The sequence below is a fragment of the Xiphophorus couchianus genome, chromosome 15 (genome assembly GCF_001444195.1).
Source record: "Xiphophorus couchianus chromosome 15, X_couchianus-1.0, whole genome shotgun sequence".
In the NCBI taxonomy this organism is placed as follows: domain Eukaryota; kingdom Metazoa; phylum Chordata; class Actinopteri; order Cyprinodontiformes; family Poeciliidae; genus Xiphophorus; species Xiphophorus couchianus.
This window is the reverse complement of record NC_040242.1, coordinates 5,530,135-5,552,568: the sequence shown is the minus strand read 5'-3', so window position 1 is coordinate 5,552,568 and position 22,434 is coordinate 5,530,135. Positions and strand designations below refer to the sequence as shown.

The window sequence follows — 22,434 nt, the reverse complement described above, 5'->3', positions numbered from 1 at the left end:
TTCAAAATGGAAGTACAAAAAATGTGAATTTAGCACAACAGGTCCCCTTTAAAACACATGAACGATTCAGTTATGTCTCACCAGCATGCAGATCTTGTTCGCCAGGTGATTCGTGGAGAGAATGAAAAAATTTGAGCTGTGTTGGATTTTTAAAAGCATGCATGATGCAACAAACAGATGCAAGCACACTGCAAAAACACAAAATCTTACCACGTATTTTTGGTCTAGTTTCTAGTGCAAATATCTTTAAAAATAAGGCAAAACTAACCTAAAAGTGACTTATTAGTAAGATAAAGAGGCTTGTTTTAAGTAATTAATTCCTTAATATTAATGAAAAAGTACTAGTTACTTTGGCAGATAAATTAACTCATAACAAGGGAAAATGTCTTGTTATTAGTTAAATAATTTGTCAATGGAACTAGAATTTTTCATCAATATTAAGGAATTATTTACTGAAAAAAGCCTCTTTATCTTACTAATAAGTCACTTTTAGGTTAGTTTTGTCTTATTTCAAGTGTACTAAGAAATTTGCACTATAAACCAGACCAAAAATACTTGGTAAGATTTTGTATTTTTTGCTAAAATGAAGATTGATCCTCGTCCAAAACGGTAACCTTCATAATCTCAAACTAACGTGACGGATTGAAAACTAGACCTAAACTTTTACACTCGGTAGGAAAACGTTTTACAGTTTGACAGAGATAAAATATGACGTGTGATCTCCAACCAGCCGAGGCGAGCATGCCCACTGACGACACCGCCACAGAACCGCACTGCAACACCACCGTCACACACTTCTTACAGAGTGCAGCGAAAAGACAACTGATGGGTTGGATCCGCGTCCGACAGCCAAACAGCTACGGCAGCCTCCTGCTGCGGGGCGAGAACCTTCCTTACCGCTGCCGTCAGAACGCCACAGCCCGCCTTTCTGGCCCTGCGCCTCCTGAGTTCGTCATGCAGCCTCTGACTCCTGACGGATCTCTGTCTGAAGGACTTAGCATGCCTGGAGCGAAGCCCGCCGGGCGCTTCGGGCGGCATCCCCGCCCGGACTCGCTCCCAAGGCTCAACGGGCGCCAATCTAAGGAAGCATTCTGCAAACAGGACCGGCAGAGGGGTGCCAACGCAGGGCAGGGGCGGGGCGAGGCCCGTACTTACTGCCAGGTCCTGAACTAGCTTTTCCTCAAAGGAGTACTCCTCTGCCTCTATCCAAAGTCTCTCATAGGCCGGGATGAAGAAGTTGATAGCACGATGCCTGGGGAAGGGGTTAGGGGAGATGGAGGGATGAAGAGGAGGTGGGAGGGGGGTAGAGTGGCATTAGGATGGATTCTGGTGAGGATTCTCTCCTTTTTTGTGAAGAGAAAGAAAAGAGATGTCAGGGAGGAGGAGAGCGTTACAGGAGGTGCATTTCAGGCAGGGTTGTGATTGGTCAATGTAGGATCCACTGGCTCTTCTGACTGGTCAAGTTTGGGCATCAAAACCCATTTTCTTAAAAAGGATGAACAAATCTAGGAAGATTGTCCAATCTTTCAATCAAAACAGGAGGAAAAATTACTTAAGATTTACTGAATTCTTCAACTAAGAGCTGAAAAACATTTCACACGCTGCAAAAACACAAAATTATACCAAGAGTTTTTATTCTAGTTTCTAAGTTGATAATTCCTTTAAATTGGTTTTACAACAGCGGTGTCAAACTCATTTTTGTTTTGTGCCAAATCAGAATCGTGAATGCTCTTACAGGGCTGGTTGTGTCAAAATGGACTGATAAAACCTGTTCACAAACTGTTAAACCCTTAACATTAAATAATATTATTGAACGTCTTTTAGTCCCTCCAGGATTTCGTGATTCTTCGTGTTTGTGGTACTACTTTGGAAATATTTACGCTTATTTATGACGGTAAATGTGACTTTTTATAACTTTCTGTATAGATCATGGAATATAATCTGACATCAGTTAAAGCTGAGGCAGCTGTTTAGTACAAGTAAGAAAGTTTTTGACAATTTTTGAGAAAAATCTGCAATAAACTCCCAGTTTTTAGTTCTATTTGTTGATTTTGTGTGAATTTCCACAATGATTCCCAAGAACCTGGAGGGACTGATTAATATAATTTGGCAGTAAACAGATAAAAACTGCATTGATTTGATTGATAACATGATATTTAAGCTCATTTAGTGTTTAGTCTAGAGTCTAAAGGGCCACATAAAAAGTTATAGTGGGCCAGATTTGGCCTATAAGCCTCTAGTTTGACACGTGACTTATAATCTGCCAGTGAAACAAGTACATTCTCATCAATATTATAAAATTATTGACCTAAAATAAGCAGCTATGAGTTAGTTTTGTTATAGTCTCAAGTGTACTAGAAACTAGGCCAAAAATACTTTGTAAGATTTTATGTTTTTGCAGTGCAAATAGCCTAAAATGTTTTTAATTATTGCCATTATGTCAATTTCTCTAGGCTCGTTCTAGCCGACCAATCAGAATCAGCAGTTGGTTGCTAGGCAGCCATTGGTCCACAGCCTGGCGGATGAGAAGAAGGGGTTTGAAGGCGTGAAGCTTTTGCAACGTCACTTTACCGTCAGCAGGGAGAACAGGCGGTCAAAGCTCGAGGCTTTGAACGCCCTTTCCAGCCAAACCTCCCGATAGCCATTCAGGAAGTAATTATTATTTTTGTATCTGAGAGGAGGGAGGGTGAGGCGGTGTTAAAAAAACATAAATAAAAAAAACAACACAGAGGAGAGAAGGTCAGCGGGAACGGGATGAAGGCTTGTACTGGTTAAGTAACAGATCCTACGTCTAGGACGATGAGAAAAGCTGTACTTTATGTTATTTTAAAGCCAGTATTTAAATGTTAAAATTGACAGTTTAAAAAATAAATGATAAACGCTCACCTGGGTAAATTGTAGAGTGGAGCCATGCGGAAACAAGCGACGACGGCCCGCTTACGCTGCTTGGACAGCAGCTTCTGGACGATGCACTTCTTGTTCCTCAGAGGCTGTTCCACCTGGGAGGGAAGAAATATGTAACAAAACAGAAATGTTTGTCTTAAAAATCAGTTTAAAATCAGATAAAACACCAATCATCACATTAGAAATCTGTGATTTTGTTGACTTAGTTTGCTTAACTGTTTAACACGGGAATAAAATAATAAATAATTCATATTTATAAAAAAAAAAAAAAAAGGATTTTATGTGAAAGCTTGTTAAGTTGAATGTAAATTATAGAAGTTTAAAAAATAGTGTAAGGGAAAAAATCTGAAAAGTGTGGTGTGCATTTATATTTACCCCCTTTTTTCAAAACCCCCCTAAAAAAATTGAGTACAATAAATTACCTTCAGTAGTCATTTTATTAGGAGAGCCCACTTATGTGTAATTTCACATGCGTACAAATTCATGGCTGTGGCAGCATCATGCTGTGGGAATGTTTCACAATGAACAAATCCATGCAACAGTTTTTAAAATAATTTCATTTGAATGAGTTAAAATTGGTTGAAAAAAGTGAAACGCTTTTAAGGCAGTGATGTGTGTATTTATATCAAAATAAAAAAAAAATTTTATTTAACACCAACACCATCGTAATGTTAATGTGACACCCGAAAGCAAACAAAATGCAAAAATGATGACAAATGCCAAGTTTGTGCAGCAAAAAATTTCATTTGTGCTGCTTTCAGTTTGAAGATATTCAGAAATGTTCCCAGAGGTCATGAAAGGTCAACCCTCTACTTGTACAGCAAAAAATTTCCATTTGTGCTGGCTTGGTTTTGAAGATACTAATGAAAGTTTAAAGGTCAAAAGGTCAACCAGCCCCTCTCACTTTGACAAAATCAAAACGACCTTTAAAATTTCATTAATAACTTCAAAACCAAAGCAGCACAACAAAAACGTTTGCTGCACAAACCAGCACAGAAGTGGTTGAGTTGATTGATATAATTTTTTGTCTGATTTGAAGAAGGTGGGAGGGCTGGTTGACCTTTCATGACCTCTGGAAACATTTCTTAATATCTTTAAAATAATAGCGGCACAAAAAAAAATAATTTCTGCACAAACATATAGACACTTTGTGTTAAATTAACACTTTTTAGTTTAACACTGGTGTTTTTACTGTGTAGTTTTGCGTTCTTGTATATGTCTATTCCTTATTTTGGATATATTTAAAATAATTTCTACCTGCTCCAAATTGAAGACTGCTGCAGAGATGCTCTGGATTCTCTCCACCGTGTGCTCCGAATCCGACGGCTCCTCCGATTTCACCACTACGTCTTTATAAAGGTTCAGCTGCCAGTGAACTGCTGGATCATCAGACTAGAATTAAGAAAAATAATCAATAATCAAGCAAATTGTGTTCAAGGGATTTCTGCTTTCTTCTGCTTGAAATGCTGAAGATGATTTCACCTTTTCCTGCAGGTGGAGGTTCTGACGCAAATGCTCCTTCACCTCATCGTCCGTGTCTTTCTGCGAAAAGACGGTTTGTTGAAAACACCATTAATTAACATCGGAATAATTGATTTATTATTTTAGAAACTGAACCTTAAATATCTTTGATTAAGGAATGCCGAACTTCTGAACTTTGTCTTTATTTTGGACTCAACTCTTAGCTTAAATACAATCATCACTCACATGAAAAACTTGGAAGTTACGCTCAAAAGTTGTACTCAAGTAAAAGTAAAAAGTAGCCATCTAAGAAATTACTTGAGTAAGAATAAAAAAGTATTTAGTAAAATAACTGAGTAACTGATCAAATTATCAATCACTTAATATTTAAAAATTACATCATCATCTGGACGAAAATATAAAGTAAAGTGAAAAGTTTGGGACCAAAGAAATTACAAAAAGTAAAACTAAATTTTTCCAAATCAGTTTATTTCAATAAAAAACTTATGAAACTGTAACAAAAACTGCAGGTTTTTGGTGAATTTTTGGTTAAAACATGTTTTGTTTTTCATTCAGTGGGTAGAAAATCCAGAAAGTTTACTGAAGTAAAAGTAGAAATACTTCATAATAAAATTACTCAAGTAAAAGTAAAAAGTAAACATCTAAGAAATTACCCAATTTATTTAGTGAAAGTCTACTGAAGAACTGAGTAATTGATCAAATTATTGATCATTTAATATTTTAAAATAACACAGATGGACAAAAATATAAAGCTAAGTGAAAAAGTTGGAATTTTAAAGACCAAAATGACAATAATTTTTATAAGTAACAACAACAACAAAAATCAGGAAAAATAATTTTTTTCTTTCAATAAAAAACTTAAGAAACTTTAACAAAAACTGTAGGTGTGTGTTTGGTTTGTTCTTTTTCATTGAGTAGAAAATCCACAAATTGTACTCGAGTAAGAGTACAGATACTTCAGAATACAATTACTCAAGTGAAAGTAAAAAGTACAGCGTTGTAAAAATACTCCTAAAAGTATTTTGTTCTTCAAAAACATAAATGTAATTGAGTAAGTGTAGTTAGTTTTGGATAGTTCAATTTTTGCCGCTTTATAAATAAAAGTAACTGCTTACTAAAAGCTACAGCTGTGAGAATTGAACTTGCATTTCAAAGTTTAAAAATCAAAGCAGCGCGTCCGTTGCTTACCAGGCTGTAGCGTATCTTTGCCAAAGAGATGAGCTCCTGGTCTCCCGGTGTGCACATGTTCAAACCGATAGGCAGCAGCTTCTTGAGCGCAGCTACGATCAGAGACGTCTGAATGGAGTAATATTCACCGCGGCGGCGTTTATGTTTCCGCTCCTGGTCCCCACCAGACTGCCGACGGAAAACAGAGTTAAAACTCTACGAGTAGAATTGGTAAAGTAACAAATTTCTTTATTCTTTTTTGTACTGTTTAAAGAACCTTCTGCACTAAAGTGATGAAAATTACCTTGGACATCTTGGATTTGCCCTCCCCGGTTAGGAAGCCCAGATTGTTGATCTCGTTCTGAATCACAAAGTTTTGCTCCTCACGCTTGAAGTTCTACATCAGAAGAGAAAAACAAAAGTCTGATCAGAAGCTGGAATACGAGGGGTTAACGTGGCGGCCTGAGCAGAGGGACCTACGTTGGATTTGCACCAGAGGATGAAAATCTCAGCCACCATCCTGAAGAGCTCAGTGGAGTCTGCATCTGGCTCCTTCAGCCACCTGGACCTGGAAGGGACAGAGAGATACTTTAACTATACCATCCTATTTAGACGACAGGCCTGTCATGGTGTTTAATTTTATCATTATTGCAATAAATGGTAATATTGTTGTTTTGAGACCATTTTATTATAAATATATGTATAATCAGAGTTGGGTAGTAACTCCATTACTTGAATAACCTTTTAGGAGTATTTTTACTAAAAAGTAAAATTACTTGAGTACTTTTATTATAAAGTATCCAATGAATGAAAAACAAACATGTTTTAACCAAAAATTCACACACAAGTTTCTTTTAAGTTTCATAAGTTTTATATTGAAAACAACTGATTTGGAAAAATTTTCTTTTGCCTCATTTTGTTACTTTTCATCATTTTGGTCCTTTAAAAGCCACAATTTCCACTTAACTTTAGTTATAAGTTATATATAACTTAACTTTATATTTGATTATGTAGTTTTGCAAATATTAAATGAATATTAAATTGAGTAATTTCTAATATGACTACTTTTTTAGTTTTACTTGACTAATTTTATAAAGTACCGCTAATCTTATTTGAGTAAAATTTCTTTATTTTCTACCCACTGAATGAGAAACAAACATGTTTTAACCAAAAATTCACCAGACACAGACACACACCTGCAGTTTTTATTAAAGTTTCACAAGTTTTATACATTTAAATTTTGTTATTTTTTATTACTTTTGCCATTTTGGTCCCAAAATACCAACATTTCCACTTATCTTATTCCATCTGATGATGTAGTTTTTAAATATTAAATGAGTATTATGAGTTTTACTTGAGTAAAAATATGTTATAATATTTAATTTCCGTAAGAACTGGAAGATATTTTATATATCCAAATAAAACACGACAACCAACAACAATAACTAATACAGAAATAAAAAACCACACACAACTGAAACCACAAATAAAATGAATTATGACGCCTCTAAACAAAATTGCGCTTCCAAAAGCATTAAGAGGTGAAGTCTGCAGTTGTACCTGTTGTTGTCCACGTAGCGGATGAGCATGGGGTAGAAAGCGTAGAGGTCCCTGCAGAGCACAGAGAACTCATCCAGGATGAGCAGCTCTGCTTCCTGGTTGTCTCCTTTACCGTCAGCTTTCAGCAGCTCCTCCTCAGACACAACCTGCAATCAAACAGAAATCTGCTTATTCCTGATCGCACTGTAACGCATCGCAAATCAAAATCAAATCAAATTTTATTTGTATAGCACATTTCAGCAGCAAGGCATTTCAAAGTGCTTTACATCATAACAAACACAAAAACACAAAGTCATGCAACACAGAGTCAACAATCAAAACATTACACTAAGTCGTTAAATTCGTATTAGATTAAGTTTCAAATACAACTCTAAACAGGTGGGTTTTTAGTCAAGATTTAAAGGAAGTCAGTGTTTCAGCTGTTTTACAGTTTTCTGGAAGTTTGTTCCAGATTTGTGGTTCATAGAAGCTGGATGCTGCTTCTCTTGCAGCAGCAGATCTTTAATGTATTGTTGTGCTAAAGCGTTCAATGATTTCTAATCTAGCAACAGTATTTTAAAGTCTATTCTTTGAGCTACAGGGAGCCAGTGTAGTGACTTTAAAACTGGTGTTATGTGCTCTGTCTTCCTGGTTTTAGTCAGAACTCCAGCAGCAGCGTTCTGGATCAGCTGCACCTGTTTGATTTTTTAGGCAGACCTGTGAAGATGCTGTTGCAGTAATCAATGCGACGAAAGATAAACGCATGGATGAGTTTCTCTAGATTTCGCTGAGACACAAGTCCTCCTCTGATCACAAGACCATTTGGTTTCAAGACACTAAAGTTACTGAACTTAAACAAGCGTTGTTTGAGGAAAAATTATTTTATCAATCAATCTAGATTGAAGATTTAATATTTGGAAAATCAGATATTTTTTTTCCCACCAATGAACGCAGTGGTTGGGTTTCCATAGTTCAGAATGATGTCATCACGGCCAGAGCCACCATCTTGTTTGAGAGACGTGTTTCACAGCTTCTACTTATTTGGACTTTGAATTCAGGCACCAAACGAGAATATAGTCATAAAATTACAAGAATAAAACTGTAATATTATCAGAATACAGTTAAATGTTTGAGAACTTGGGCACGGAAAAGTAATAAAACATTAAAATGAAAAATGTTGAGCCTCTTGTGAAGTTATACTTTTGTATAAGTTCTACAACTGTGTTTATTTCAAAGAAAGTATTCAAATTCAAAAAATACTTTATTAATCCCAAAGGGAAATGAAGTAATTAATTCATTAAATCCTTTAATGAAGTAATTTAATTAAGTAAAAAATTACACAAACTGAAGTGGTTACTTCAGATCATAAGAAGCTTTTTTGTTATTAATTTAAAAAATTTCTGTTAATTTGAAGACATTCTGGTACAACTGCGTCTTTATTCTGCTAATTTTATGATGATATTCTCATAATTAAACAAAAATTATTGTAGCCTGGCCTTAATACTGTTGTACAACTAATAGGAGGGATGATTGAAATAAAAAACACATTATTCAAATTTAGATTCACATTCAAAAATACTTTATTAATCCCACAGGGAAATTCAATAATATTTTAACAAATATAGTTTGTTAGAAAAGAAAGTGAGAACAAATAAATAAATAAAAATCAGAAATTGGATCTGAAATGAAAAAATCTGATATTATTTTTAAGGCATACTGTTCATACTTCACACAACTTCAACTCTACAGAAGTGATTACTATACTTAGCAAACATACATTTTAAGGATGTTACTGGTTTACCAAGGAAGTAAAAAAGAGTTTGCAGAGCATTTATGGTTCTTACCTTCACCGTCTTTTTCTTGAGTTTTTCCATTGTGGGCAGGAAGTGGGTTCTCAACAAATCAGCTCCAGCTTTGCAGATGATTGGCTGCGAGTAAACTGGAGACCAGAAAGGTGAGTTATGATTGGGAGAATCTGTAGAAGAGACTTTTTTCACCCAAAATAAGCTTTATTTGTGGTAATGTTATTTTAGAAGGAGTGGAAACAAAAACAGCTACTTTCTAGATTTTTCTGCTTTTGTTTAATCAATCAGGCTTAAAAAGTTTTGTTAATGTATCTAACTAAAGATATTTAGGCATTTAATTACTTATAGGCAGACAATTTGTTCTATTTACTGATGCCTCCCATTACATGTAGTCAGATTTATGGAAAATACACAACTTGACTGGAGTTAAACGGCACTTTAAGTCCGGCTAAAAGGTGAAATCTTAGTGATTCACCTGCAATCCTCTTCATCCAGGGAGCGTCGTCAATGCCCAGATTGTTGTTGAGGATCTTCAGGATGTTTCCCAGAATGATGCTCAGGTGTTCAGACGTCACCATGGTGCAGCAGTTGGTGTCCGGCGGCGAGTTCTCCGGGCCTTTCTCCCACCAGTAGGACAAGTAGTTGCACAGCATGGGGAGGACGACCTCAATGACCTGCAGGAAACGGCTGGAGGTCACACTTTGACACAAAGGTCAGGTCAAATTGGCAGGAAAAGTATAACGTCCAGAAATGACCAGGTTAAAGGAATGAATATGAAATACAACTCCTGCAAATTTGGCAAACAAGTAAGGAAATCTCAAATATTTTGGTACCAATTCATATGTTTGTTCCGACTTTAATCTGAGAATTCTGACTTTTTTCTTAGAATTTTGAAATTAATCTCAGAATTTTGAATTTGATCTCAGAATTCTGACATTAATTTCAGAATTCACATTTTTCAATCTGAGAATTCTGACTTTTTTCTTAGAATTTTGAAATTAATCTCAGAATTTTGAATTTGATCTCAGAATTCTGACATTAATTTCAGAATTCACATTTTTCAATCTGAGAATTCTGACTTTTTTCTTAGAATTTTGAAATTAATCTCAGAATTTTGAATTTGATCTCAGAATTCTGACATTAATTTCAGAATTCACATTTTTCAATCTGAGAATTCTGACTTTTTTCTTAGAATTTTGAAATTAATCTCATGATTCTGACATTTTTTCTTAGGTTTTGAATTTAATCTTAGACTTTTAAATTTAATCTCAAAATTTTGAATTTAATCTCAGAATTAAAATTTTTCGATCTCAGAGGTCTGACTTCTTTTCTTGAAATTTTGAATTTAATCTCAAAATCCTGAATTTAATTTCATAAAACTGACCTTTTTCTCAGAATTTTGACTGTTTCTCCAGAATTCTGACATTTGATTTCAGAAAATTAAAGTCAAATTTCTGAGAAAAATATTTGTATTTTTTTAGTTGCCCCAATTTTCTTCTATATGTTCCAGTGGGATCAAAAAAGATAAATAAATACAGAGTCCTAATTAGTCCTAATTTTACACCATTTCTCAAAAGCAGCAGCTGTTTAGATGAATCGCGGACCTGTGGCATGTCACTGTAGCGAGCGCCGCACTCCGACACGTCGTTGACGTCCTTGAGCAGCTTGTCGAGGCAAGGCATTTCTGGACACATCTCCTCCACTGTGTCGGGCATGCTCAGGACTGTAACGCAGAAACATCCGTCACCGTGAGCGAACACAAGCGCCGCGGCCTCAACGAGGTCGACGAACGTCAAAAGATGAGACGAGGCTCGGCTGGAAACTCACTGGCTCGCTCTCGGGGCGTCTTGGTGTTGAAAACTGAAAGTGGGTTGTGAGCGTTGAGATGAGGCTCCAGGAACGCCACCGGCATCGCTCCCACCAAGGTCGCCAGACTCTCCCCAATCGCTGGAAGATGTCTGAAAATCAGCAAATAAACTCATACAATTGATCACATGTTAGGAAATATGATGAACTGATAAGAGAAAGCATTACCTAATGTTTGATTTACAGATTCCTATGTGTGAAGTGATGGCAAATAAGAGCTAAATTGCAAAAGTAAATATTTCATAAGCAAATTCTGAGCACAGAGCAAAAAAATTATTTATAGTAAAAGTATTTTAGTTTAGGAAAAAAAGATATTTTAACTCAAGAAGTTGGGAAAAGATCTGGAAATTTCTCACTGGCTTTGGTTTGGAAAATTGTGTGGCTAAACACGTTTGTGTCCTCCAAACAAAAATAAAAACACACGACATCTGATTCGTTTCTCTTTTCCCCAAACTTGTCCAATCACAGATAAATTTTAACACATAATGGTGTTATCATTTAATCAGTGATCAAAATCTCACATTTTCTCTCTAGTTTTCACTTCAAACAAAGCTAAATTGAACTTTCCTTCAGATTTTCTAAATGCATAAAAACTTAAAATAAAAACTGATTTGGACTCGTAGACATACCAAAACACAGATTGTGTCCTGATACACTTTTGTTTTAAGCTTCACAAAAATGTAATACTTATGACTTAATAAAAAAAAACAAATTACTTTATTTCTGTTGAATTTGAACTCTTTGTTTGCATGAAATCACTGGCTTACTGAAAAAAATAGCTATAGTTCTTGCAAATAAAATTAAAATTAGCCAAAGCAATATCTTTCAGGTCAGCACATGAAGAAGAACATAAATCAGTGCCGTTGAAGATCTTGACCTCTCACCTCTCCACAAAGACATTCTTTCCGGTTCCCAGGCTGTAGAAACACATCAGGATTCGGTAGCAGGACAGCTGCACATCATCCACTAACGAATAAACACGGATAATAAAACATTAATGATTAAATCAGGATGAGAATCCTGGTAGGAAATGGATTAGTTTCATTTGGCTTCACTCTCTTTTATCCAAACTAAACCTGTAGTTTAACACAACACAGTTAAACATGATTACGCCAAATATAAAAATGGCTGAATGTGTTTTGAACATTTTGTCTGACTTGGGCTCTCTAAAATTTCACACACTGCAAAAACACAAAATCTTACCAAGTATTTTTGGCCCAGTTTCTACTGCAAATATCTTACCAAACTTAAAATAAGACAAAGTAACTAACAAGTAGCTTTTTAGCAAGATGTAGAAGCTTGTTTTAAGTAAATAATTCCTTAATATTGATGAAAAAGTAATAGTTCTATTACCAGACAAATTCAAAGTTGAATAAACTGCCAGTAGAACTGAGGTGTACTAAGATATTTGCACTAGAAATTAGGCTAAAACTACTTGGTAAGATTTAGTGTTTTTGCAGAGCTTAAGCTGCTGGGCTTACTGAGCAGGTCCACGTCAAACTCGTGCGTCCTGATGTGTTCAAACAGGGCAGTGAGGATGGGCAGCAGGGCCACAGTCACATAGTTGATGCTCTGAGTGACGCTCTTCATCTGCGCGCGTGACTGCATGAACTTCCCCAGCTTCAGCATCTCCACCAGCTTCTCCAAGTCCTCCGCCGCGTTCTCAAAGAAGGCCTTGAACCCAACTTTGACCAGCTCTGCGCCGGATTTCATCACTGTTCTGAGGGAAAGTTGGACGTTTTGATAACCGTAAGTCACATGACGACACAATCCCAGAGCTTGGTTAGTGGAGACGGCATGGAGGTTTGTGTACCTTGTGTCGAGTGAGTGGGACAGGATGTGAAGACAGCTCACCATGATCGCAGAGTCACTTCCTGTAACAGAAAGACATTTTTTTTATTGTCTGCTGGAACAAATTCAAACTCCAGACAGAGACAGCGGCAACCTTACCGAAGAGAGAAATCCTGTGTCTAACAAGAGCTGCCATCTTACAGAACAGGCTGGAAAAGGAGAGGAAATAAAGGTAGAACTGAAGAAAAGCTGACAGGAAAGAAAAGTGAAAGAAATTAAAGGTGACCTATTATGGTCTGTCGGATCGTATGACCTAAACGAAACCATTCTTAGAAAATGAGATTCTAGTCTGCTCCGTCCTGGCTATTTTGAGCTCCTAAATCTAAATAAACTGCTACTGACCACGTCTCCACAACTCAAAGTTTACTAAATGGCTGTAAACAGATGCGCAATTATACGACCGTATATCTTTGAAAAGCAGAAGTGGAGCCTCCTGCACAACCAACAACAAAGCAGATGGTAAGTAAAAAAAAAAAAATTCTTGTCATTGTACAGCGTTTACAGCGGTAAAACCAGCTGACCAAACATGCTGGAGCTCGGCTGTGGTTGCTAGGTAACGGTTGTGACTCAACATTTATGAGGTTTTTGAAATGGCTCATTTTCCAGACACCAAAAAAGCATCAACTTATCGCCACAAAAACCCCATCTTTGCTGTTTTCAGAATAAGTTGCGACCCAAATGGAATAATAAAAACATTCAAAAAGTAAATTTTCCATAATAGATCCCCTTTAAGGAAAGGTTTTGGGAAAATATAAAACTGCCAGACAACTCAACTCCACCAATTTAAAGGAGAAAGTAACTTAAACAGGTCGCGATTTGTTTGCGGTGATACCTGGTGACCATCTCCTTCTCCTTGTTGGAGGCGCAGCCACAGCTGCTCAGGTTCTTGCTAGGTGTGGACAGGAAGTAAAGGCAGTGGTTCTTAAATGTCTGATCAATCATTGGAAGTAAAACCTGAGGAGAATAAAAAAAAGAACCTCAGTAAAAATAAAAACTTTCTAAAAAAAACATATACAAGTGGAGTAATTCCAAATCCTCATCCCAACCTTTGCAAAGAACTTGATCTCCTGGTCATGGGGGGACTTGTCAGTTTTCCCACTGGTAGCCATGGCCTCTGTAAATGGTTGAGTCAGTATTTTAGTTTTTACATCTTGGCGATTAATAATATTAGTATTAGTGCTGCAGACGCACCAAGATGGGCGATAAACTCCTGAGCAGAGTCGATATTCTTCAACAGCCTCTTTAGGAACTTGTAGGCAAAACGTTTTTCCATGGATGACGAGTCCTGCTCCATGTCCTTCAGACCTCTGAGACCGAGAGACGAGACGCAAAGAGATCAACTTCAACCAATTAGTTTTTTTTCATAACTTCAATATTCCACAAAATCCACACACAAGAAAATTAAACAAATTCCTAATCTTGCTTGTTTTTGTCACTCCAAATGAATCTGAGTTTTAAATTTAGCAATTAAATTTAAAACTTTAAAACAAAACAAAAATAATAATCTATTTAAAAGAGGCTCACCTTGTGATAACATAGCCACTAATCTGCAGGAACTTGAAGAGCTCTTGGGCCTTTTCTTTGTCTCTGTACTTCTCTTTAGCAGTCAAGGTATCATAGGGAACAAGCAGCGGGTGAGCCAACCCTCCTCCTGTTCGGTCAAAGACAATTAATTAAAATTTAAAAATAAATGCTTATTTTTTAGCAAAGCTTTTTAATTTCGACACCTTTACTCAGAAGTTCTGACTTCTTCTTCTTAGCCCAGATGTTGTGGTAATTTTCTGCAACCACTTCCACCATAGTCTGTGGAAATAAAAGAATAAACTTGAACAAGTCTTTTCCCCCAAACTAACATGAGCTGAGACCTACCTGTAGCTCTCGGGACAGAGTGACATTGTGCAGGTCCATCGGAGCAGGACTGAATCCGTTAGACTGCACAAATTAAACAGAGAGGAAGCAAATAAGACAGCAGATGCATATCCTCCTTTTTCAGACTAACCTGTTTTCAGTCAGAAACTCTATTAGACTCTACGACTCCATCTGGAATTTAAATAATCTCAGTTGTAAATAAGAAGGTTGTTGAATGCTGGATCGCAAGGAGTAGATTTAGGGAATCAACACAACAACAAAAAAAGACGACATTTTTTGCAATCTGGTCGTGTCAGAATCTGAAGGAGTTACCTGAGATTCTGAAAGCTTTCTCTGTTTTTCACTCTCTCGCTGCTGGAACATGGCTTCTCCCTCCTTGGTCCTCTCAATGTTCCAGTTCATCGCCAGCATGCTCTTCAGGGACTCTTTCACAGGCCAGCGGTAAGTCTCCCTCTCCTGCAAATTACACACAAAAAGCTGAACTCATTGTCCTCGCGGTGTCAAACTCATTTTGGTTTTGGGCCAAATCCAGATCATCAATGCTCTTAAAGGGCCGGTTGTGCCAAAATGTATTGATAAAACCTGTCCACAAACTGTTAAAATATCAATGAATTCTCAAAATTAAATATTATTATTGAACATTTTTTCAGACCCTCTAGGATTTTGTGATTCTTTTTGTGATTTTTTGCAGTAAAAATCAAAGTTTTTGTGGTACTAATTTGGAAATATTTGCAATATTTGATGTTATTTAAGACAGTAAATGTGACTTTTTACAACTGTATGGACTATAATGTGACCGTAATATAGATCATGGACTATAATTTGACAGCAGTTAAGGCTGAGGCAGCTGCTTAGTACAAGTAAGAAAGTTTCTGACAATGTTTGAGAAAAATCTGCAATAAAATCCCAATTATAATTTTTAAAAAGTGCGGGGATTTGCTGATTTTGCGTGAATTTCTATGATAACTCAAGAAACTGGAGGGACTGATTGATATAACTTGGCAGTAAACAGAAAGAAACTGCATTGATTTGATTGATAACATAATATTTAATCACACTTAGTGTTTAGGATCTAGAGGGTCACATGACTATGGCGGCCCAGATTTGGCCCAGAGGCCTAAAGTTCGACACATGTGATCTATATGTTCACTAATAAGAAACAAATATAAGTGTCTCCCATTTTTATCTATTTGGCAGAAGATTAAAGTCAGAAAGACTCAACTCTCCAAGTATTTCAGATTTATTTTCATTTGCCGAGGGCCATGAAAATGCCGTGTATAAATAATTTGGAGTGAAAACAATTCAAGCAACACATTCAGTTGTAAAATGAATGTTACTGATGCCACTTTGTGGCTGATCATATTTTCTGGTTGTAAACTACGATAAAAGTTGTGTTAGATGATTAATATTTCATCAAGGATGACAGAATGAAGATCAGATCAAATTCTGCTCAGGGATTTAATACCGGCTCTGTTTCTGCAGGATTTCGATTCATTTTGGTTGCTTTGGCAGTGAGTTTTTGCTCGCATAATTACAATTCTCAGTAACTCTGCAGTAAAATAAAACAGAAAAGCAAATAGAAGTGTAACAACTATCATCTTAAGGGGATTCAAGTAATTTCTAAGCTTTGTGTCAATTTACTCCACCAATTTTTTCAGATCTGTGCAACCTGCTTCCATTTCTGTCAATATCCTAAACTATTTCTTTTTTTTTCTCTCTGCACTTTAGTATTCTATTAAATATGTACAATACACCAATGCAAGAATACTAGATTGTTGAGAATTAAAAAGAAAGGGTTTATCCTTCAGAAAGTGTCTATTTACTATATAATTTACTTACCGTAGTTAAATACAGAAAAGTAATGTCTTTCCAAAATAATACCCCCTTGTTCCATCTTTTTGTTTTGTTTTATTTTTGCAAATGGAAATGTAAAGAGAAGGAATTTTTTATCTAATCACAGACTGAAATTGTGCTTTTGTAATCTTCTCAATACCTCAAAAATAAAGAATAAAAAAATATATATATATATATACATACTGTATATGTTGTAGGGAAATTTACATTCAAAAATCTCCCTAAAATTTATTTGCATATATTTTTTATCACGCCTTATTTCAACTGATTTCAGTTCTGGAGCATGTTTGGGTCAGTTAACTTGTATGAATTATTCCACTAGTGTATTATAAGCCTGGCGGGCACCAGGCTTTACTTGTGCCCCCACCAGGCTAAGCAGTGCTTATTTATTAAATTTTTTTTAAGTGTTTGCATTTTTTAAGACTTTACAGTTGGTGTTCAGGTATTAATCTTCCAATCATTCAGTAACACATAATTTTCAAGTCATATCTTCAAGTTTCCTGTCAACTTTAAACACTTTTTTTCCCAAAAACACGGCAAGCTGCCGGATGAATGACTGTCCCAACCACCGGGCTTAGCAAGTTTTCTGGGAGAAACCTTCAATCAGGGCTACTGTTAGTTGAAACTTTGTGGGACAGAACATCATAACATAAAAGAACATGTAGTTTATTTTTATTCATTGAGAACATTAACACATAATGACCTCTTTCCTGCAATTTTGATGAAGATATCAGCTTTTTGAAACAAACAAGTTGCTCTAAAGCGCTGCAGAGCAGGAAAAATATCAGTAATCTCATAATAAATCAACAGAACTTGAGTTTTTTTATGTCATAGTTGAATTGTTCTGACTTTGCAATAAAAACAGCAGAGTAAAATCCGACAAATAAGGGAAATTCTTTGTTTTTGCAGATAGTGCAACCCTCCATACCTTCTCACTTAAAGATTTATAAGGCTTCAGCAGTGGATGGGCTTTGGCCTGTTCGTCCAAACTGTCTTCGTGTTTCCAGCCAGCCGACATCTAAAGATGCAGGTTGTCAGAGTCATTACTGTGCTTCTGAAAAACACGCACTGCATGGATAAAATATGCAGACATGTGGTACAAAAAGAGGAGGTTCTGACCTTCTCTGAAGCCCACTTGTCGTGGGAATGCTCTGCATACTTATTAGCAATGTAGTCAAGTTTTTCAGGAAGGGAGATGCTGGAAAAGAGGAATGATGGCTTAAATATCTGTCATTAACCCAAAGTCAGCTGCTTTGCATGTGTTTTAAATAAATTCTTGCATAATATTGTGCACAAACACAGGTAAAATCACATACTTGGCAGTGTTGATGGGTTTTGGCTCAAAGTTTCCCTGTGCATCCACTGACTCCTGTTTCTCCACTGTCGCCCCTAAGCTGGTATCCACAAAGTCTGGAGGCAAAGCTCCAGCGATGGCGCACAGGCACAACTTGGCCATTTTAAACAGTTCAGAATCATATTTCTACAACACAAACAAAAGGCTTAAGAAGTTGGTTTCTGCCTTTTTGATGGATTTGTGAATGTTGTTACATTACAGCCATAAATGTCAATGCAGAATCTAACCTGAACTGCAAAAACACAAAATCCTACCAAGTTTTGTTGGTCTAGTTTCGACCGCAAATATCTTATTACACTTGAAATAAGACAAAACTAACTTACAAGCAACTTTTCAGCAAATAGAGTAGGTTGTTTTAGTCAATAATTCCAGAGGAACAAGATATTTTCCACAGATTACTTTTAATAGTATTTAAAAGTAGACTTTATCAACTTGCTGAAAAGTTAGTTGTAAGTTTGTTTGCCTTGTTCAATTGTACTAAGATTTGTGCACTAATATTTGGTAAGAGTATTAATAGAATTGTAAGTAAAAGTAAAGGGATGTTTTTTAAAAGGGTGGCATGCAAATTTTCTCAGCCCCTTTTTCTCTGACAGTCAAAAATAAAATCTAGTGCAACCAAATTTTATCAAAAGTCAAATAGTAAACAGAGTAATTCAATCTCAGGCTTGCAGGTTTATGTGAAGACCACAAATCCTGATTCAGAGAGACTAAATATAAATGCAAGCCACACTTTTCAGATATTTGTAAAATATGTTGACCATTCAATCTTTTCTTCCACTTTATTTTATTCACAACTTACTGCTCATCCTCAAGATACAGTATTGACAAAATATTTTTAATCTTCTATTTATGACACGAGATAAAAGACACTGTGAACAGTTTGGAGTTAAAGTGAAAGCTGAAACAGACCCTGTCACAGACTGATAAATGATCAATCTGGGCTTTGCTTCAGCTGCACAGCTCACAGCACTTCATTATGCATTCAGTGCAAAACCGTCTCTCTCAGGGAAGCAAAGCTCGAGCGTCGAGAAGGGAAATTACCATAAAACAGAGCAAAAAGAAAACACAAAAAGCCGACGAGAGCCTAATTACTGGAAGCATTTTATTTTTTATAAAATATTGAGTTGCTCCCACTTTTTAAAAGACGCAGCAGCAAAATAAATTTATACATTTGAAAATAATAGAAAGCTATCCTACCTTCTGAGAAAGAGAGTCAAAAATTCCCCAGAAGAGTTTCTTTGTGAGAAGCAGTTCTTCCTCAGAGGCCATGCCGAAGCCGCCCATCCCAGACGGCAGGCAGTAATACTTCCAGTTCTGCTCATAATGGTTGGTCAGCAGCTGCAGAAAGATGCAAGAATCAAAACTTAATTCAGCGATGTACTATAATGAAAATAAATTAACTTGTGTACCCTGTTTTAACTCAAATTTGTAAAGATAAACAAGGCAACTAGAGAAGCATGAATGCTGGATTTTCTGGAGGAGGGTGAAGGAAATCAGGTGTAAAATATTCGATGTCGGCAAGAAGAAAACAGATGCGCTTCCTCACCCGGAGAGGCATCTTGCAGTATTCAGTGAGCAGAGGAACGTCAAAGACGAGGCGCCTGAGCAGCTGCTGCATCATGGATGGACGAAGATGCCTGCAGATAATCAGAGTTGCACATGAAAAATAAAATAAATCTCAAAGCAGACTGTGACGACAGCAATAATAACAAAAAACAGGAAGAAGTCAAGTAACTACAGTGGGACTTCCTTAGATATTACATTAAATCCTAGTTTTACTTTTACAATTAATATTTGATTCCTGCAGGATGGATGGTTGCTCTTCTATGAACTGCTCACATGTACAACAGCACATTAAGGCTTTTTTTAAATAAAAAAGGAGATAATTTCTGCCAAATTCTTTTTTAGGAATTTAAGTTAAAATTTCATATCAAAAACTTATTTTTTTAGAGAGAAAATACTTCTAGATTTCTGAGTTTGTTAAGTCAAACATTTTTAATGTTTAGGACATTTTTCAAAAAACAATTTCCCCAAAACTTTACACTTTGTTTGGGAAATGTGTTTCAAAAGTTGGACACTTTCAAATTTTGAAACTCAAATATTTCCATGCTTTTTTCTAGAACATTTCTGAGATTAATCTCAAAATTTCTGCATTTTCTCTGGCAAATTTTCAATTGATCAAACTCAGAAATCTCTGTTTGTTCTAAAAAAAATAAAAATAAAACAATTCTGCAATTAACTTAAAGATTTCTGAGTTTTTTCTTGCAAATCTTTGACTTTTCAAAGTTAGAAATTTCCAAGTTTTTTCTAGAACATTTCTGAGATTAATCTCAAAATTTCTGCATTTTCTCTGGCAAATTTTCAATTGATCAAACTCAGAAATCTCTGTTTGTTCTAAAAAAAATAAAAATAAAACAATTCTGCAATTAACTTAAAGATTTCTGAGTTTTTTCTTGCAAATCTTTGACTTTTCAAAGTTAGAAATTTCCAAGTTTTTTCTAGGATATTTCTTAAATTAATCTCAAATTTTCAGATTTTTTCTTGCAAATGTAGCTAATTTTCCAAACTTTCGACCTATTATAGCTCAGAAATGTTCTTTTTTTATTGAGAAAATATCTGAAGTCAACCTAAAGATTTCTGAGTTTTTTCTCACAAATTTTCAGCTTTTAGAACTCAAAAATTTCCTCATTTTATCTAGAAATTGTTTGGGGTTTTGGTGTAAATTTGCTCCCTTTTTTAATGTACAATGGCCCTAATACAGTATCATACACATGAGTCTTCAGATAAAAGTCCTGTAAATCTATTTCTCTCTGTTTTTGGGCCAAACCAAGTGAGCGCGTACTTGCAGATGGCCAGCAGACACTCCTCGATGGCGTCCCGCTGGGCTTTAGTGAGCGAGCGACCTTTGGACAGCCGATAGATGGTCTCCAGCGTGGAGTCGACCAAATGCGCGTAGTGCTCCGTGTTGCCGAACAGAGCGGCGCAGCGGGTTAGCAGAGGAAGCAGAGCCGAACCGATGTAGCGATTCATGGCCAGCGCCGTCTCCGTGGTGCTCAGTACTTCCTGTGGGACGGAGAACCAACATGCGGTCCAGTTTTCACACAGAGATGAACTGAAAGTGTTTTTATACCTGGTGCCTCATTTCAGAAAGGAAAGCAGAAGTTTTCTGAATAAAACTGAAGCTTAAAAGTGAAAAGGTCAAAAATTACTGAAAGTATTTCCAGATATTTTTAATAGAAATTAATTTATTGTGGTGATGCAGCTGAATTAGTTTGTTTGTTAACAGATTGCAGCACTTTTTGGCTTATGATTAAAAGAAACAAAAAAACAAATGAGACACAAATAAATCTGGAACATTGGACATTTTCAGACAAAAAGTTCCCTGGTGCTCACACCTGCATATGATTAGATAAAAGTGGCGCCTCGTGACATCTTGAAATCATGATATTACACTCAGAAATCGGATGTCAGAGACGCTTTTAAGAAGCTTTTACCTCCCTTCGAGTGGCTTAAAGGTGTAGTTATTCTAGGTTAGAGTTGTGAATTAGACGAAGGTTCTTTTGGACTCACCGTGTCCAGAGACGCCGAGGCTTTGAGGTCCGGCAGGAACCCGACTTCCAGCATCTGCAGCAGGAAACTCTGGTCCTCAATGCCGTAAACTCTGTCCAGGAAAAGCACCATGGGGGCCTTGTGGTCCGGGCAGAAGCAGGCCGACATGTCAGGTTCTGTCACGGATCCGTCTGCAGGCCAGATTAAACAACTCAGATTAAGCACCGCATCTAATATTTTAAATTTCACAGTCTATTTTAGAAAGCTACAAAAGACTTTATGACGAGGGTAAGAGGACAAAATTAACTGAAAGTAAAAAGTTAATAGTTTAAAACAATCCCAAATGATGTACATGCCACAATAAAAATGGGGAAAATAAAAAAGAAGCAGTGCAGTTATTTCAGAATTTATTGCTGCTGCCACGTTTGTACATAATAATTTAGGTAAAATGATGCATTCAGATTGCTACAGAAAAAGGAAAACTGTTGTTTCTTTAGTAGCAAAGGCTAAAAAAGCCCAAAAAGTTGATGGATGTTTACATAATATAATTTAAAAAGTCTCTTTGGGATTCTTAAATGGAAAATTGATCAAATTATTTTAGTTTCCATTGGAATATTCCATTTTCTGAGATGTGATCTGTGCATAAAAAAGCAGCAAGATGGATTATGAGAACTAAAAAATGATTATAACTTTAAAGCTTCTGACTTAAATAAAAACTAAACACCATTTCCTGCTACAGCCAAAAGCTTTTTACTCTCACATCTCCAGAAATGACTGCAGCCACTAAAATGTGCTGACCTTTATTAATCACAGGCATCTTGAGGGGGATGCTGATGATGCCCACCAGGTCTGACGTGGGAACCAGAGAGCGCAGGATGGCTCTGATACGCAATGCTTCACCTTTCCCTGCATTGATAAGCTGCAAAGGGAGGACATACACTGAAGACTGGATCATGCAAAGTGCAAAAAAGCCCAAATTTAATTATGAAATACTAAGTAAAATCTATGTTAATTAGATACAGGTATCTGAATTCCAGACTATTCAGCTTTCCTTCTCTTTTTGCTGATTTTTTGTTTTCAAAGTCAGTCATGAATGGAAATATCTCCAGTAAACAGACTTGGAACTTTTGTGAAAAATGTGCCGGAATTGATTTATAATCAATTATTTACTAGCTAGCCATTAACCGAGGCGTG

At 36.3% G+C, this 22,434-nt stretch overlaps 1 protein-coding gene across 4 annotated transcripts in view; it reads right to left on the bottom strand.

Moving 5' to 3' along the window:
* ryr3 (ryanodine receptor 3) overlaps positions 1-22,434 on the bottom strand; it is a 138,575-nt gene that overhangs the window by 25,656 nt on the left and 90,485 nt on the right. For all 4 annotated transcript variants that reach the window (XM_028040613.1, XM_028040615.1, XM_028040614.1 and 1 more), the window contains 31 exons: positions 22,039-22,159; positions 21,262-21,431; positions 20,534-20,754; positions 19,238-19,328; positions 18,889-19,029; positions 17,654-17,817; positions 17,457-17,535; positions 17,266-17,355; positions 14,796-14,939; positions 14,484-14,546; positions 14,342-14,417; positions 14,139-14,265; positions 13,806-13,921; positions 13,661-13,728; positions 13,447-13,568; positions 12,714-12,763; positions 12,577-12,637; positions 12,245-12,483; positions 11,648-11,729; positions 10,725-10,855; positions 10,502-10,620; positions 9,373-9,571; positions 8,937-9,031; positions 7,114-7,259; positions 6,034-6,121; positions 5,858-5,950; positions 5,575-5,742; positions 4,387-4,446; positions 4,162-4,296; positions 2,887-2,999; positions 1,156-1,252 (listed from right to left, as the gene is read on the bottom strand). In XM_028040613.1, the coding sequence (XP_027896414.1) occupies positions 1,156-1,252; positions 2,887-2,999; positions 4,162-4,296; positions 4,387-4,446; positions 5,575-5,742; positions 5,858-5,950; positions 6,034-6,121; positions 7,114-7,259; positions 8,937-9,031; positions 9,373-9,571; positions 10,502-10,620; positions 10,725-10,855; positions 11,648-11,729; positions 12,245-12,483; positions 12,577-12,637; positions 12,714-12,763; positions 13,447-13,568; positions 13,661-13,728; positions 13,806-13,921; positions 14,139-14,265; positions 14,342-14,417; positions 14,484-14,546; positions 14,796-14,939; positions 17,266-17,355; positions 17,457-17,535; positions 17,654-17,817; positions 18,889-19,029; positions 19,238-19,328; positions 20,534-20,754; positions 21,262-21,431; positions 22,039-22,159 (3,669 nt within the window). The remainder of the gene's footprint in view (positions 1-1,155; positions 1,253-2,886; positions 3,000-4,161; positions 4,297-4,386; positions 4,447-5,574; positions 5,743-5,857; positions 5,951-6,033; positions 6,122-7,113; positions 7,260-8,936; positions 9,032-9,372; positions 9,572-10,501; positions 10,621-10,724; positions 10,856-11,647; positions 11,730-12,244; positions 12,484-12,576; positions 12,638-12,713; positions 12,764-13,446; positions 13,569-13,660; positions 13,729-13,805; positions 13,922-14,138; positions 14,266-14,341; positions 14,418-14,483; positions 14,547-14,795; positions 14,940-17,265; positions 17,356-17,456; positions 17,536-17,653; positions 17,818-18,888; positions 19,030-19,237; positions 19,329-20,533; positions 20,755-21,261; positions 21,432-22,038; positions 22,160-22,434) is intronic.